The sequence below is a fragment of the Mesocricetus auratus genome, unplaced genomic scaffold (genome assembly GCF_017639785.1).
Source record: "Mesocricetus auratus isolate SY011 unplaced genomic scaffold, BCM_Maur_2.0 Super-Scaffold_100691, whole genome shotgun sequence".
Lineage (NCBI taxonomy): Eukaryota > Metazoa > Chordata > Mammalia > Rodentia > Cricetidae > Mesocricetus > Mesocricetus auratus.
In genome coordinates this window covers 44,991,859-45,008,373 of record NW_024429267.1, presented here as the reverse complement: position 1 = coordinate 45,008,373, position 16,515 = coordinate 44,991,859, and the positions used below count along the sequence as shown (strand labels likewise).

At 41.8% G+C, this 16,515-nt stretch overlaps 1 protein-coding gene across 6 annotated transcripts in view; it reads right to left on the bottom strand.

Annotated features, from left to right (window-relative positions):
• Dcaf1 (DDB1 and CUL4 associated factor 1) overlaps positions 1–16,515 on the bottom strand; it is a 56,954-nt gene that overhangs the window by 2,325 nt on the left and 38,114 nt on the right. For 2 of the 6 annotated variants that reach the window (XR_005874672.1, XR_005874673.1), the window contains exons 22-25: positions 15,894–15,995; positions 9,686–9,727; positions 4,348–4,600; positions 2,273–2,386 (exon numbers count right to left, since the gene is read on the bottom strand). Coding sequence is in view for 4 of the 6 variants with exons in the window: in XM_040739533.1 (XP_040595467.1) it covers positions 4,348–4,600; positions 9,686–9,727; positions 15,894–15,995 (397 nt within the window). In the remaining 2 variants the exon portion in view is untranslated. The remainder of the gene's footprint in view (positions 1–2,272; positions 2,387–4,347; positions 4,601–9,685; positions 9,728–15,893; positions 15,996–16,515) is intronic. The other 4 variants (XM_040739533.1, XM_040739534.1, XM_040739535.1 and 1 more) reach the window with 3 other exon arrangements.

Below are 16,515 nucleotides of genomic sequence, written 5' to 3'. Positions count from 1 at the left end.
ACAAACTGTCCTCTGACCTCTGCACATGTAGAAAGCATGTTCTCTCCCTAAATGTAATTTGAACTTTAAAAAAAATGTATATATGGGTGTTTTGCTTGCATGTATATCTGTGCAACACATGTGTCGGGTGCCCTAGTAGATATAACAAACAGGGCGTCAGATCCCCTGGAACTGGAGTTACAGATGGTTGTGAGCTGTCATGTAGGTGCTGGGAATCAAACCCAGGTCCTGCAAGATCAAGTGCTGTTAACCACTGAACCGTATCTTCTAGCCCCTTAAATTTTTTAAAATAATAACAAGCTGTGGAAATATTTTCATAAGGTTCCAGGAGTGTGAGCAATATAGCGTGAATCCTGAAACACCTAGAATCTGACACGTCCACGTGGAAAGGGATGCCCACGCATACACAGCTTCAGCAGCCTCTCCAAGGTACCTCAAAGAATTCTAGGGCAAGGCAAGGCAGAAAAAATGCATGTTCCAAAATACTCTTTCTCTGCAAGGTTCCTTAGGTAAGAAAAAAACCAGTAAGACAGAAGAGATGGCCTAGAGGTGGGGAAATCAGTGCTCCCAGCATCCACATGGGTGCAAATGTGGCCCAACATGGCAAGGGTTGGGAAACACAATGCAGTGGTCACAGAATGAAAAGCTAACACTTGAACATGACGAGACCATACCCGAGCAGCGTCTCTGAGGTGAAAACTCCCGAAGACAGGAAGTACTCCCCAGAGCCACACACAGCACCTGTCCTTGCCAGACACCTCTGCCAACCTCTACATAATCCTCCAGTGCTTGCATTATAGGCAAGCCAACAATGCCAAGCCCACCTGCCTGAGAACCTCCCAGGAATCGAGGCAGTTCAATCCCCCTACCTACTGCAAACAAACGAGCCAGCCAAGACTTAACTCTGCATCACATTTAAGGACTGCTCTGTGAGGATCACAGTACCCAGTGGTCAGATGACAGGACTCCTTCTATCTACCTGCCTAGCCTTTTCTCAGCCCCAGGTGTTGCAGTGACCCAATCCCCAGGATCTAGTCAGGATCGCCCATTCTGAAAGGTCTAAGCACCAAAGACAGATGAACTATAAATATCTTTCCAGTGTGTTGACCTGTTGTTGCTTTAAAAGCAGAGACAAAGACTCTGGCAAGCCTTTCTCTCAAGCACTAGGGTTCTGTGTCTGGCCTGTGCAAAGTCAAATGGCAGCCTATAGGGTATGGTTTTCTATGGCTTTCACCCTACCTTTAAAAAGGCTTCATAAACTTAGGAAGAGTTCCTCCAGACTATCAGAATGAAGCTTGTAACAATAATCCTTATAAGTGAGGAGTTTAGTACAGCCACAAGGGACAGCAATATCCACAATGGACAGCCCATAAAACACAGGAAGAGCAATCAATAAAGGACAACCTACAGGTGCCACCTCTGTGTCTCCACCTCAGAGTCCAAGCAGAAATATCCACATGTTGTCATGTATATGTCAACATTTACAACCAGGTTATAGTGACAATATTCTTATGATTTACAGAATTAAAGTTTTCCAGATTACCATTGTTTTGAGAGAAGAAATTTACAGAATGACAAAAGGAGGGTGTACTGTTAACATACAAATTGTGAGGGTTTATATTCAAATTAAGAATGGAAAACCTGAAGCTGGGTGTGGCAGCACATGCCTGTAATCCCAGTACTCAGATAATGAAGGCAGAAGGGTTGGGGAATTTGAGGTCAATCATGTTAAGTGACTAGGACAAACTCAGGGTCTGAGGAGATGACCATGCTGCATCCTTGGCTGAACCAGTACCTGGTGTCACAGTGCAATAGCTGAGAGCAATGTGCATTAACCATGCAGTCGCTGCTGCCCAGGATCCCCCCTTTCAGAGAAACACTGAAGCATCAACTGTCCCTGCCAAAATAAGACCCAGTGTAAAACCTAAAGGGTGTTTCATACCAAATGCATCATCCTAATACAGGTAAGCTAGGACTATGCTAAGGTATCTGGAAGGCAAGTAGTCCCCAGCACTGGGGATGTGCACAGTTATCCAGACAGTGAAATCCAAGACCTAGAAAAAGTTGGAGCACAGATTAGGCTCCTTGCCGCAAATAACACTTAAACCAATCTTATCAGCACGTGGATGCCCCTGCTGCTCTGTCAAGACTCCTTCCATTTTTCTTTGCATTTAATGGGTAGAGGTTTAGAAACATTACAGAATAAAAAAGCCCAGATATCTTCGCTCCTCTGGTGATTAAATGCACATTAGCACATCTATGTGTCATTTACTGTTGTAAAGCATGAGCAGAAGCTGGAAGTGTCATCTGGATTGTTGGGACACGGTCACTGGTAGCGGCTCTCTGCTTTCATTCACTGCCCCCATCATGGATTAAGTACACAGCCCTGTGAATGAAGGCAGTTGTCAGGGTTAGAGTAGGGGGTGGGAAGATTTCACTATTTTAACTTTGTTGGGGAGTAGTTTTAATATTCATTGCCTGGGTTATATTCCCTCCCCCCACCCTATGGAAATATTGTACTGGTTAAAAACAGGGATGCAGTTTTTCACCAATATACAGTCTAGCCACCTCTCACTATAAAGTAGGCCCTGGAGGAATAGGCCTGACTGAACAAAAATGGGACACCAAATAATAGTATTGCAGCCCTTGTTGGTAATGCTATAACTTTGTCGTAGAGGCCCTCCTTCAAAAGCAGCTTTTGATTACTCTGTCGAGTTTATCTGCAAACTTATTTAAAAAACAAACAAATGGACACTCTTACATGTGGGGGTGACACCAGCTTCTTGCTGTTAACTGACCCCACCTCCTGTATTATTAACTACTGTTACTAATTGAAAGGAGGTATCATTGACTCTAACATCTCACTATTGGTATTTCGTTAAAAATGTCTCTGGGTCCTTCTTACCTGGATTTCAGGTCATGGCTGGGATCACCTCAACCTTTAAATATGATAAACAGCAGACAGGTGGATATAAGCAACCCCACCCCCACGAAGACCTTCCTCAAATAATTCTAGGAGGACTTGCTAAGTCTCTGCTAAGGCAATCAACTGTCAGTCTTCAGCACTACCAGCACATAAGAGCTATCTATTCCCAAGAAAATGAACTTACATCAGAGGGAAGAGTATTGTGTATGCACATTACATATGACAGGAGTATTTATATTTGTATGCTTTAAAATCAGTCACCCACCTCTTCTCCTACCAGGAAACATGATCATAAACATAAGGCTCTCTGACGAAGAAGCTTGGCCTAGGCCATCACAAAACAACTTTCTGTCATGATAGTAAATGATATAAATGTATGCATCCTTGCTGCTTAGCACAGTAGCAATATATGGCTACAGAGCATTTAGAAATAAGAAACTAATTTTTAATTAATTGTGAACATCCCTCTGTGATTAGTGGCTGTCATTATTACACACAATACCTACCATGCCTGTGAAAATGCTGGGTATGTTAGCTGGGCACATGAGACAGGAGCCACTCCTCACTCAGGCAGGGCAGCAATACAAAGGACTAGGACCACAGTTACAAGTCTGCCAACAATGGCACTCTATAGCAATGCTGAGACAGTAAGAGTGCAATGGTGGTGTTCTCTCTAAGTCTTATCGCTGCTAGTTGGTTTATTCGGGATTCATTAGCAAAAGTAGAAGATGGCTTCAGAAATCCACTAGTGGGAAATTAGTACACAAACTGGAGTTTGTTCTTCAAACTTTGGAACAAGAAGTGAGGGAGGAATGGACAAAACAGATGCATTTATCCTCACACTTTAGGGGGGACTAGCCAAAACCAGACTGGAAATGGCTCTCCCACAAAAGGCCCTTAATTTGTATGGAACAGTCGGAAAGGCACAGCAGCCTGTGAGGAATTACTTCTCACTGATTCCAGCCTGAACCTAGAGTGACAGCTGAGCTTTGGGCCATCCTAAGGCCAAGCTTTTAAAGAAGGAATTCAAAAACTATAAGCTCATACCTACTTTGTTTTACTGGAACAGTCATAAACATCAACTTATGTTTGGCCTGTGACTGCTTTCTCATTCTTATAGCAGAGCTGAGTGTCTGCAATAGAGATCACAACCCAGGAAGCGAAAAAAGCACTGACTCTGCTTTGACAGAAAAAAAGTTTACAGGCCTTTGGTTAAAATGTAAGAAGTGGGAGCCAGCTAGGGTGGTTACAAAGTCTGATAGGAGAATGGGGGTGATTGATGCCACAGTGCTATTCCTCAAGAGATCAGAGTGGTGAATCAGCAGAACTTAAGCACAGCTGTCTTCTATACTGGGCTGGTCCAAGAAAAAGGACCTGGCCTGAGGTACTAGGACTCATCCCAAACTCTGCCTTATACTTACTGTCTCCCAGGATCAGTTCTACTTCCTCATCTGCATCAGAGTCTTCATCTTCCCCCTCCTCTCCCTCTTCTAGAAGATTTGCTAACTCCTCATCAGAGGGAGAGAAGTCATTGTCTCCATCCTCGCCTGCGTTCTCATTGTTGTCATCCTCCTCCAATTCTGCCTCCAGCAACTGGTCAGTGTCAAGTTCATCTAAATCATCAGTGTCATCATCATCTTCGTCATCATCCTCTTCCTCCTGTTCTTCCTCTTCCTGGCAAGAGAGCATTAAGCATTAAGACAAACACAAAGGCTTAACCCATATGGGCCATGTGGTGATTCCTATTTGGGTGGGGGAGGTACAAAGGAATAAACAAACTGTTAACCATGATGACTGGGACAGACATACATGTTCAAGACATTTGAAAAGCCCCTCAGCAAGGATTACCAGCCTCTCCACAAGGGCATCCTGGTCATGTAGTACTTATGCAAAGAAACAGAAAACCTGCTTCACATGTGTCTAAAGCTACCAATAACCTTCAAAGACCAGAGGGACTCTTCTGTCTCCTCCTCCATCAACCAAAGTGAGGAAACTGAGCTCAGACACTGGAACAAAAAAGGTTTTCCCTGAAACTTAAAGCTCCATGTCCTAGCAAAACACAGAACACAGTTGCTGAAATGCCAGCTCCTAAACCCTGCAGCTCATGTACTCCATCCTACATAATGGGCAGATCCTTCAGAGCTACTAAGCACTCTGTATGAACATTTCAACAAACCAAGCACACAAGACAGAGTAAATAGATACCTACTCTCCTCAGTTACAAATCAATCAATCAATCAATCATGTGCCAGAAAAGCAATGAAACATTTTCTCTAGATATCCTAGACTCTAAATATCCTGCAACTCACTTAAAAAAATAAGCACTTTGTTGACAAGGCCCTGGGTTCAAACTCCAGCACCACAAAGAAAAAGAAAATAAAATCACAGCTACAGTATAAACCAGACTTGTCCACAAGCAGTTCTTCATCTAACAACCATTAAAGATTTTTTTTAACATACAACAGGTAGGTGTGTGTTCATTCTTTGGTGTTAGTACAGGTGGGCAGACTTTAATAGAGCACATGTGGAGGTCAGAGGATAACCTCCAATGCTGATCCTCATCTTCCATCATTCATTCATTCATTTATTTTTGGTTTTTCGGGAAAGGGTTTCTCTTGTAGCTTTGGAGCTTATCCTGGCACTCACTCTGTAGACCAGGCTGGCCTCGAACTTAGAGATTCACCAGCCTCTGCCTCCAGGTGCTGGGATTAAAGGCGTGCGCCACCAACGCCCAGCCTCATCTTAAGACAGGATCTCTTGTTCTTCAGTCACAGTATCTAGTCTGGTATGCAAACTTCTAGGGATTCTCCTGTCTCAACCTCCCCCATCACGATAGAAGTTATGAGATTACAACTGCTTGCTACCATAACCAGCTTTATGTGAGTTCTGGAGATTCAAGATCGGGTTCACACTTGTTTAGCAAACATTTTACTCCCTCCAGCCATCTCCCCAACCCACAGAGACTGTTTGATGCAGTGACTGAGACTTTCCAGCAATAGATGGCAGCTACATGAGAAAAACTAGTGATATTCAGTAACCCTAATGTGTGCGAGTATGTGACTATACTAGAGTGCATGTGTGTTGTGTGATCGCTTAAGACCACTATTCTACATCTTTGGCTACATATCACTTCCAGAAACAGACTTGACAGCTGCTAAGCATTCACCCACCCAAAAGGAACTGAGAGTGTCTGGAGGAAGCAGTGAGAGTTAACACAGACAAGCTCACACAAACAAAAGACAAACAAGAGGAGGGCAAAGTCAGGAAAACCTCCAAGTGCTCATCAGATAATAACTCCAGCTCCTTTGCAGGCACATTCCCATGGCCTTGACCAAAATTACATCTATTAACAAAGAACCAACGTTAAAAATAAACACAGAAGCCAGGCGGTGGTGGCGCATGCCTTTAATCCCAGCACTCGGGAGGCAGAGGCAGGTGGGTCTCTGTGAGTTCGAGACCAAGCCTGGTCTACCGAGTGAGTTCCAGGACAGGCTCCAAAACAATACAGAGAAACCCTGTCTCGAAAAAACCAAACCAAACAAACAAAAAAATGAACAGAGGGAAGAATAAGAACTATATGTCTGTCTAGTCATTGTGGAACAAAACAATTATGTTTAAAATTTTTGACAGGTAATAAATTACAATAGTACAACTCCCAAGCTTCCCCCTTCCCCCAGAATGTATGGGGCTAGAATACAAATCAGGAATCATTTATGCCAGGCAAGCACTCTACCACTGTATTCCCCTAGCCAAAAACAACTTTTTTGTTTTGTTTTTGGAGACAGGGTTTATCTGTGTAACAGCCCTGGCTGTCCTAGAATCGCTCTGTAGACCAGGCTGGCCTCCAGCTCACAGAGATCTGCCTGTCTCTGCCTCCCTAGTGCTGGGATTAAAGGTGTGCGTACCGCCACCCAGCATCAACATAACTTTTAAAGGTCCACAGTTGAGTGGATGTTAGCTGTTCGACTAGTTATTGGTTATCAGTAAACGCAAGCTTGGTTGACCAAGAACTAAGTAGTTTCCAAATCAAGAGAAATGCTGGAAAATACCAAAAGCAGGGATTAAATTTCAGCATCTACAAACCAAACCTTTTAGGCTTAGGGTGTAGACTAAATGTGGAAGGCCAGGTAGAAGAGAAGGTAGACTGAGGAGGAAGTTAAGTACATTATGCACTTTTTTATCACCTCACTGTCTCTACTCTGAATAACCAATGCTGTGTGTGTGTGTGCACATGGTATTACAAGTAGGTATGTCCATCTTAACTGTCTAAAATTCAAATCTGAAACCTGGATCATGGAGCAAAGGCTCACAGATCCAAATGTTGTGGCAGACCCAAAGAGAGACTAAGGAAGGTACATTTAGAGCAATCACTGCAAGTCAAAGCCCCAACAGCACAGCCTCTCTCTTGTCTATCTAAATAAGGGTTTCACTGGCTTTTGTTCTTCTAATTCTCTAAGTCTTCACTGAGGACTGAAGACACCTTAGAGGAACTAAGAATAAGACCATTTTAAAAACTAATAATAAGCTTTAGGACATAGTGAAGTAAACTCTTTTCTCTCTGAATTCAAGTCAATTTCATGATTATCTAAAGCCCCAAAGCCTCCTGCTAGATCAAAAGCAGAAACTCCCTCCTCTGGCCTCTGGCCTCTGGCCTCTGGCCCTTAAATGTGACTTTGGAAGCTTCCTCTCTGGGCCTGACTCTACCTTGAAAGCTTTGTTTCCACAGATGTGCTCTTTACATCCCTGCCTGGATATCTTCACACTTCCTCCACTGCTACTCACTTCTTATGCAACAGCACTCAGGCTCCAAGGCCTTCCACCTGTCTACTGTTGAAAAGGTAACAAACACATGTCTGCTCCCAGACACTCAGCTGCCACTACTCCACTTGCTCACTTAGTCTTTCTTCTCCTCATAAGGGAAGACTGGCTTCTGCCTATACCACTCTACAGTGTACAATGTGCACTGAAATAAGGCTGCCTCTGCTAAGCTCAAACTCTATTAGCAAAAAGATCAATTGTGAGGTAATTTTTAAGTGGTATTTTATTTGTTGTTTTGGTTTTTTGAGACAGGGTCGCACTATGCAGCAATGGATGTCCTGGAACTTACTATGTAGACCAGGCTAGCCTTAAACTCACCTTAAGATCTGCCTGCCTCTGCCTCCCCAGTGATGGAATTAAAGTTATGTACCACCATACCTGGTTAATCTAAGTGTTTTGTGTGCTTCAGTTTGTTTTCTTTGTTAAATGTATGTGTAAAGTATCTATGCTTTTAGAAAGTGCTTGATGTACAACACAATGTTCAATAAGTGAGTTTGTTATTCTTTTCATAGGCAAGGAACCATCTGTGCTGAGTATCAAAACCTGACCAGCAACCATCAGGCTCCAATGTAATTAATGTCACCGGCCAATGCTGGCATTTAAACTATCAGTGAATGTCACTAGACAATCTTGCCTTCTAAACTACTGCTAGAATTATGCTTTTTGTTTTTCCCCTAAGCATATTTGTTTTATTATTTCTGCCTGCATATATCATTTCACACCTAAAGAAATTTAAAACTCATAGTTTTACAACCAAATTCTGGCTGCTTCTAACAGCATTCATCCTTTTCTCTTACTTTGAATTCTCCCACTTCCTTGGCTCTACTTCTCGTTAACTTGTTTCTCAAAAGCCAGCGTCTCCAACACCTCGCCCTTTCCCACATACTGCCCTCAACTGCTGCACCATCCCTCTACCCACCAGCCCACTGGTCTCTCAGCTCTGCATGGTCCATTCCCTTTCATAAGCTAAATACCCCAAGGGCTCCATGACACTGCCTACAATACAGAACCCCAAGAGAAGCAATGACATTTAATGCAAATCTATCAAATGTCATCTTCTCTGAATCTCAATTTCTTATTAAATGAGGTACTCAGATGAAATCAGGTCTACCTCTCTTGTGTGACTATCAGAATCAACCTAGAAATATTTTCCCAAAACATAAATTGCCTAACCTCCAGCGTGGATGGAGAATGGTCAGTTTTTCCGTTGTTTTTGAGACAGAGTCTCACTATGGCCCTGGCCTAGCTGGAAATCACTACAATAGACAAAGTTGGCCTCAATGGAACTCAAGAGATCCAACCACCTGAGTGCTGGGATTAAAGGTATGTACCACCATGGCAGCTAACTAGATTTTTCTGGATGACGTTTACTCAAGTATAACTGTGATGTGAACCCTAACTAGGAACCATGTACAGATGCCAGCTCAAGTACTCATAGCTCTGAAGCTCCACTTTTCTGTCCACCCCACCTTCCCAAGGACAGAATCACACAAGTGAGTCTAGGCAATCCCATGTGCCTCCTATATATATACACCAAACTGTCCGGTTCTCAGAGATTTGTGTAAAATCTTCACATGTGTGCTTACTGAGTGTAGCATTTGTTCAGAAATAATTCAAAAATTCTTGAATCTTTTTTTTTTAAGAGAAATGGCTTTTAGCCTGTATTTCCTTCCAAAATATAACCAGTCAGAAAACCAAATTTCTGGCCATACTTTAAGCAAAGTTAATCCAAAAGCAACATTAGTTTTTAAAATGTAATCCAGGTGCAATCCTACTGTCGGACACTTAATGTATCATATTTGCATACCTCACTCTAGCACCTGTTTTGTTATTGGATTGACCACCCCAAAGGGTTACAGGTTTTTTAACTCAAGTGCATTTTCTTTTTTTTTTTTTAAGGGGGAAAAAAAAAAAGAACCTATCAGGAGTCACTACATTCACCTCTGGCCAGGGGTGCAGTTGGTGTGGACTCACCATCCGCTTCTAGGTAGTGGAGAACACACACAGGAAGCACAGCACACAGTGTGTCCCAGATTCCAAACAGAGTGGAGAAAAGAAAACATTATTCCCTTGTTCAGATTTTTCATTATAAATTTAAGGTTAACAGTAATTAGCTGATAACTACTGAATTTTCAAATTCTAGGAACAATGATCATTAACGTTTGGCTTCATTACTTTCCCTAAAAGCCAACAAAGTTGACTAAATTTTTAAAAAATAGACACCAAATTTTGAATAATATGAATTCTAACAGTGTTTTTATGAACTGTCTGATTGATGCTAGGCAGAGTAGCTGCCTCAGAACCAACTATGCAAGGCTAAGTGTTCCTATACATTTCACTCATGTGAACTGATGACAGTTCATTCCTTGCTGTTATATATCCACACTTATTTAAGCCTAAGGGTAAAAAGCAACTTTTTCACTTTTTCATTCAAAATGTGTGTGTATGTGTGTGTGTGTGTGTGTGAATGAATGAGTAGAGATCAGGAGACATCTTGTGGGAGTCTGTTCTCTCCTTCCACCACATGGTTTTAAGGACTGAATTCAGGTCATCATTCATCTCTCAATAACTAGCATTTCATATAGGTACTTTATGGTAGACCATTTTAGCAAATGGCAACTGACCACTCATTATCCTGAGCTTGTTTTGCTAAGGTAAAAAGGCAAATTCAAAGGTGTTGGTCACAGGTGCTTGCATCCCTCACCTACATGACACACCCAAACCATCTGAGAAGACTAAAGAGCAGGTAGCAAGACCAGGACAAATTTTTGACTAGCAAATTAACTCATATGAAAATGAAAAGTCTAGTTTTAAAAATCAGATGAAGCATATAAACCAAAGTGTTTATTTAAAAAAATCAAGGAGGCATAAAGCAAGGTAGTAGTGGGGGAAAAGATCCAATGGGAACAGTAAATACATCACACTATCACAAGAGTCTAGAAATAATGTGGACCAACACAATATTACAAATGAAACATTATCCCATCCCAGTATCTCTAAATCAAGAGCATTCAGTAATGGATGTGTTTCAGACTTGAAATATGGCAGGTAGTGAACCACCGGAGTGTGGCATTAGCCTAGATCCTGAGCAATCTGAAAGTAGTACACTAACCTACCCATGCCAACACCTGTATATGCAAAGCCCCTCTAAGTCAGAAAGCTCCTGCACTCTTCCACACACTGGTTCCCAGAGGTACTTGCTAGGATCCACCTAACTACTGGGCACTGGCATCCATGCAGAGACCGTCTCCATTTTTCCTTCAGAGTCAGAAACTCAGAAGCCCTTACCAACAACCTATCCTCATTCCAGTATCTTTCTCACTTATTTATTCACAAAGTAAACAGAATAACAAAGAGAACTGGTCTTTTTCCTAACACATGCTCCCTGGAGAGTGGGGAGAGGAATGCAATATTTAGGTTAAGTTGCTACTTAATGATGGTTCCCTGGCTTCCAAAGCCAGCAACCTCTCCTTAGTGCCTTTGCCTTCCTCACTACCCCATGTACTGAAGAATGAAGCTAACACAATGAATAGCCCTTTACCTCCCAAGTGCCCTGGGCAACCATAACTTCCTTTCAAGTTCCACCTTAAACAAAAAAACACCAGGCCGCACTGGTGCCAGGTGACGAACCCCAGGAGACTACCCAGTCTTAAATTTCAAAAATACGGAGAACAGAGACAATGACGTTAGACAAGGGATTCAAAATACACCCTAAGTTTGCTTCAGATTTACAGTTATATATATCCCAGGCAAGAAGCCTGAGACAGACCTAATGATGGTTTTTATGACCAAATCATGGGGAGAGGTACTCCTGAGTCTATAAGTACCTATGCCATTGCTATGTAAGATAAATGGCTTGACAATTGCACCTTCTGTTTACTTACAAAGAATAAAATATTTACTAAATCATTTGCTCATGTACTTTTGAAGGCAGGGTCTCAATATGCAACCAAGCCAGTCTCAAACAAAATTGTCTTGACACAACCTCCCAAGTGCCAGAATTATAAGCATGTACCACCACTACCAGCCACTAAATCTCATCTTATTTCATGACAGGCAGCATGAAAAGTATAGTGTCTACAACAACAAAATAAAGTAAGAATAAAAGAATGGCACAATTAAGAAACTTGCACTGAGCCAGCAAAATAGCTCAATAATTGAAGATACTGGCTACACAAGCCTAAAGGCCTGAGTTCAATCGCCCGATGAAGGTGGAAGGAGAGAACCATACCAAAAGATGTTTTCTGACCTTCACATGCACCCTGTGGCACATATACACCCACATAAACCCCACCTGTCTCTCTATCAGCACACACACATTAACAATACATGATTTTTATAACTGTTAAGAGAAACTTTTCAGAGAACTGGACATAGTAGCTCATGCCTAACTACAATACAAACACTTAGGAGTAGAGCCAGAAGGATCAGTTTGGCGTCATTCTCAGCTGTATGACAAGTTCCAAGGCCAGCCTCAACTACATGAGACCACTAAACAGGGAAGGATGAAAAGAGGAAGCAATTTATCAGACAGTGGTAAATGCTTGTAATCCTAGTACTCTGAAGGGAAGGTAGAGGCAAGAACAGGTGGTCACAGCCATCTCTGGCTACATAGTGATTTTGAGACCCTGCCTAAAATAAAAAAAAACAAAAAAAACAAAAAAACCAACACTCAAACCAAGACACGATAGCTTATGCCTATAATCTTAGCATTCAGGAGACTACCAATAAAGAACTGTCACAAGTTAAAGACTAGCCTGAGTCACAATGACTCTACCACAAAATTAAGAAAAAGCAAGCAAACACACACACACACACACACACACACAAAAAAAACAGAAATAGGTATAGTAAAAGCTTTCAATTCCAGCAGTAAAGGCAGAGGCAGGTGGATCTCTGTGAGTTCAAGGCCACCCTAGCCAATATAGTGAGTTCTAAGCTAATAAAGGGTACAGAAAGAGGGTCCTATCTCAAAAAAGAAAATAACAGCAAGAAGAAATTCAAGGCAACCACATGAAATTTAGAGAATTTATCACTTTCAAGCTGTTATAAGGAAAGAGTAGCAACATATATATCAAAATTTAGCACTCAAGAAAATATTACTCAGATGTGTGACAGAGGAATGGAAGTCACAACTGAACACTTGGCTGATGGGGGATGTCCTTCTGAATGCTAAGAATATATGTTTCTCTTACTGATTGATGAATAAAGCTGCTTCAGCCAATGGACAGGTAGAATGTAGCCAGGCAGGAAGTATAGGCAGGGCTACCAGACTAGGAGAATGCGTGGAGGAGAAATGCCAAAAATGGCCAGAGAGAGGTGCCATGTAGCCGCCAAAAGAGTAACATGCCAGAGCATTACGGGTAAGCCACAGCCTCATGGCAATACACAGTTTAACAGAAATGGGTTAATAATTAAGAGAGAGCTGGTCAATAAGAAGCCTGAGTCATTGGCCAAAGAGTTTTTAATGTGTGTTTATTTGGGACTTAAGGGCGGCAGGACCAGGCTAGACAGAAACATCAGTTAACACTTGGCCCTACAAAGGAGAACACCCTACAAAAGGAAAATGCCTCTGGGTCAAGCAGCTGCTAGACAGTGATGAAGACTCTGCTCCTAGTGATTTCAACTCTCTCCAGAAACAGAACCAAATTCACATCACAAATTCACACTTTTCTCTTACTCCATTCAAAAACTCCTATCCGAGGACGACTAATCATTCCTGAGCAAGCTTAGCTGGGTGGAATACACCACCCAAACCAGCAGAAACCAAGAAAACACACATGGGGTTCTAGAGGTGTATCTTAGATTTCTCAACCCAGTGTTTCTCACTCAGGTGTCCTGTATCATCTTTCAAATGCAGACAACACAATATTCAAAAACAGACTCCTACTTAGTTCAGTTGGGTAAAATGATTGTCTAGTGTTCAGGGAGCAGATGATGCACCAGCTATAACTATAGTGAAATACATTACCTGAATTTCAAAGTGGCACAACAAAATGCCTTTGTTTAGTCAGTACTAAGGGGTCTGTTAGAGAGAAATGTGAGTCCTTAGCCCACTGCACTCAGAAAACTACTGGGTTTTGGTTTTTTGTTTTGGTTTTGTTTTGTTTTTGGAAGTTTCATTTACTTTATATCCACAGTGCAAAGCAGGGTTCTGGCAAATGGCATATGGCAGGCTCTTGGTAAATGCTCACATAATATGAGCTGACTTGATCAGACCAATATGTTTCCCGAAGATGGGAGTTGGCATCTTGAGTCACAGAATGGGTTGCATAAGCGTGAGACGGGAGGAATTAAGATTTCCTGTTCTGCATCCACAGTTGCTGAGCGGTGTGGAGGTGATGGGTTCTGAGAAAGACTGGTCAGTCCACCTGGGGCCATTCCCTTCTCTCAAAGATATGGGAATCTGCTTTTTCTGGGTTTTGTTTTTTTATTGGTTTTGTAAATTTGCTTTTGTTAGTAGTTTTTGTTGTCTTAACAAGGTATGGGCAACTTGGTTAGATCCTATGTTAAAGTTTTAAAAAGGGTGAGGGGCTGGGATGTGTTTAGCATGTAAGAGGCCCTGTGTTTATTTCTAGAACCACTAAAGAAACAGAGAGAGCATGCACAAAAGAGAGTGAAGGAGAAAGAAGAAAAATTTTACTTAAATAGATTCGGGTAAATGTAAATGTTAAGTACATGCTATTTGGGACACTAAAAAAAGGGACTTCATTAGCCTTGACCACAGAGCCTGATGCTCAAAAACAGGAGTGATACGGGCCAGAGCTCTAGTAATACAGAAAGGGCAGAGTTCTTGTTCTATGGTACACATCATCCAGGGGATCTGAAAGTCCCTTACAGAGGATCAAGGCTAAAAGTGAAGAAATTAACTCAAGATCTGGGAAAAAAGGTCATTTTACTGGGCTTCATTATTTCTAGTGAGAAGAAGTCCAATACTAGTCCTTCAACTTTACCCTGCATGAACTGGCAGCAAATATTATAAAAGATCAAACAAAGAAGATGGACTAGAGGGTATTCTTGTAAAAAGAAGGCTATGAGCCCAGCAATCCAGAAAATCTGCTGATGCTCTTAAGTTTGAGATGCTCTTCAGAACGGAAACCAATATAAACATCTACTGCATAAATTCCCCACCTCACAAGAAAGGTAAAGCTAATACTGTGGGATATAATACGACCTGTTTACGTTGTATTTATGTTTAAATTTCTCCAAATCATCAAAATTATCTTTACCTATTCATTCTACTATTACAGTCTCCAGCAGGAGTGCTACCTGATCATACTGACACTAGGATATGAGAGCTGCTTATTTACCTTATTTACATAAGGGGTGGGGTGCGTGCCACAGTACATATGTGGAGGTCAGAAGACAACGTAGACAACTTAGAAAAATTGGTTTTCCTCTTTTACCACATGAATCCAGGGAATTGAATTTAGATCATCAGACTTGGCAACAGGCAATTTTAACCAATAAGCCATCTCACTGGCCCTAGAGGAGTTGCTTATCTTGAAGCCCAAAATGGACACGATAACAAACATAGAAGTAAAATCAGAGATTGCTAGGTTATACATTGTAAATGAACACAGGGTCATTAGGTACTAGGTTATATTGTTGTTGTTCTGATTTGGGATTTGAGCTCTGCTTAGTACTGAGATAGCAGGCATATAACTCCACCCTTCGCATATTTAAAAGCCTGCACTAATAGCAAAGTAGTTTCCTGTCCCTTTTGTTTTAAAATTCTTCAGTAAAGATGACTGTTTTTAAATTTATCCTTTTTTTTTTGTTTTTTTGTTTGTTTGGTTTTTTTTGTTTGTTTGTTTGTTTTTCGAGACAGGATTTCTCTGTATTGTTTTGGAGGCTGTCCTGGAACTCCCTCTGTAGACCAGGCTGGCCTCAAACTCACAGAAATCCGCCTGCCTCTGCCTCCCAACTGCTGGGATTAAAGGTGTGTGCTACCAACGCCTTGCTTAATTTATCCACTTAAATTTTTTAAAAAATGTTTTATACTAATATAATTTTACTTTCTGTAAGTTTCAGACATAGTAAAAGGTCTTTGAAATATGGCAACATGTAGAAGACTTAAAATCGCCTCTGACAAAAACAGAGCATGTACTCTCCTCAGACTTTAACAGAAATTTCAAGGAGCACTGACCTGATCCTCCTCTTCATCCTCATCCTCTGCCAGACGCTGCCTGCCCACTTCATAAAGCCTGCATACCGTGTCCATGTTCAGGGCATCCATACTGCCTTGATTCTGGAATGGAAACAGTGCTCTGAAATAAGCAGTGAGTCAGAGTGCCCACATCCACACCTCAGCTCTAACAAGTGCCCTTTTTTCCTTGACCCTGTAACTATCAAAGTTTTCAACACCTACAATTATTTGGCTGACTCTAAAAATGGTACACACAGGACAGAGTGGGAAAGAGATGGGATGGAAAAGTTTAGGCAGTGGTAGCTGGAAGCACAGGGGAAGCCACTACCACTGCAACAGACTTATCTTACTCAGATGAGACACAAAGACTCCTCTAAGAAAGGAAGAGCAGTTTGAATTCAGGAGCTAGGAATTTTTTTTTTTTTTTTTTTTTTGGTTTTTCGAGACAGGGTTTTTCTCTGTGGCTTTGGAGGCTGTCCTGGAACTCGCTTGGTAGTCCAGGCTGGTCTCGAACTCACAGAGATCCAACTGCCTCTGCCTCCCAAGTGCTGGGATTAAAGGCGTGCGCCACCAACGCCCGGCCTCAGGAGCTAGGAATTTATAAAGGGATTTTTCTCACTGT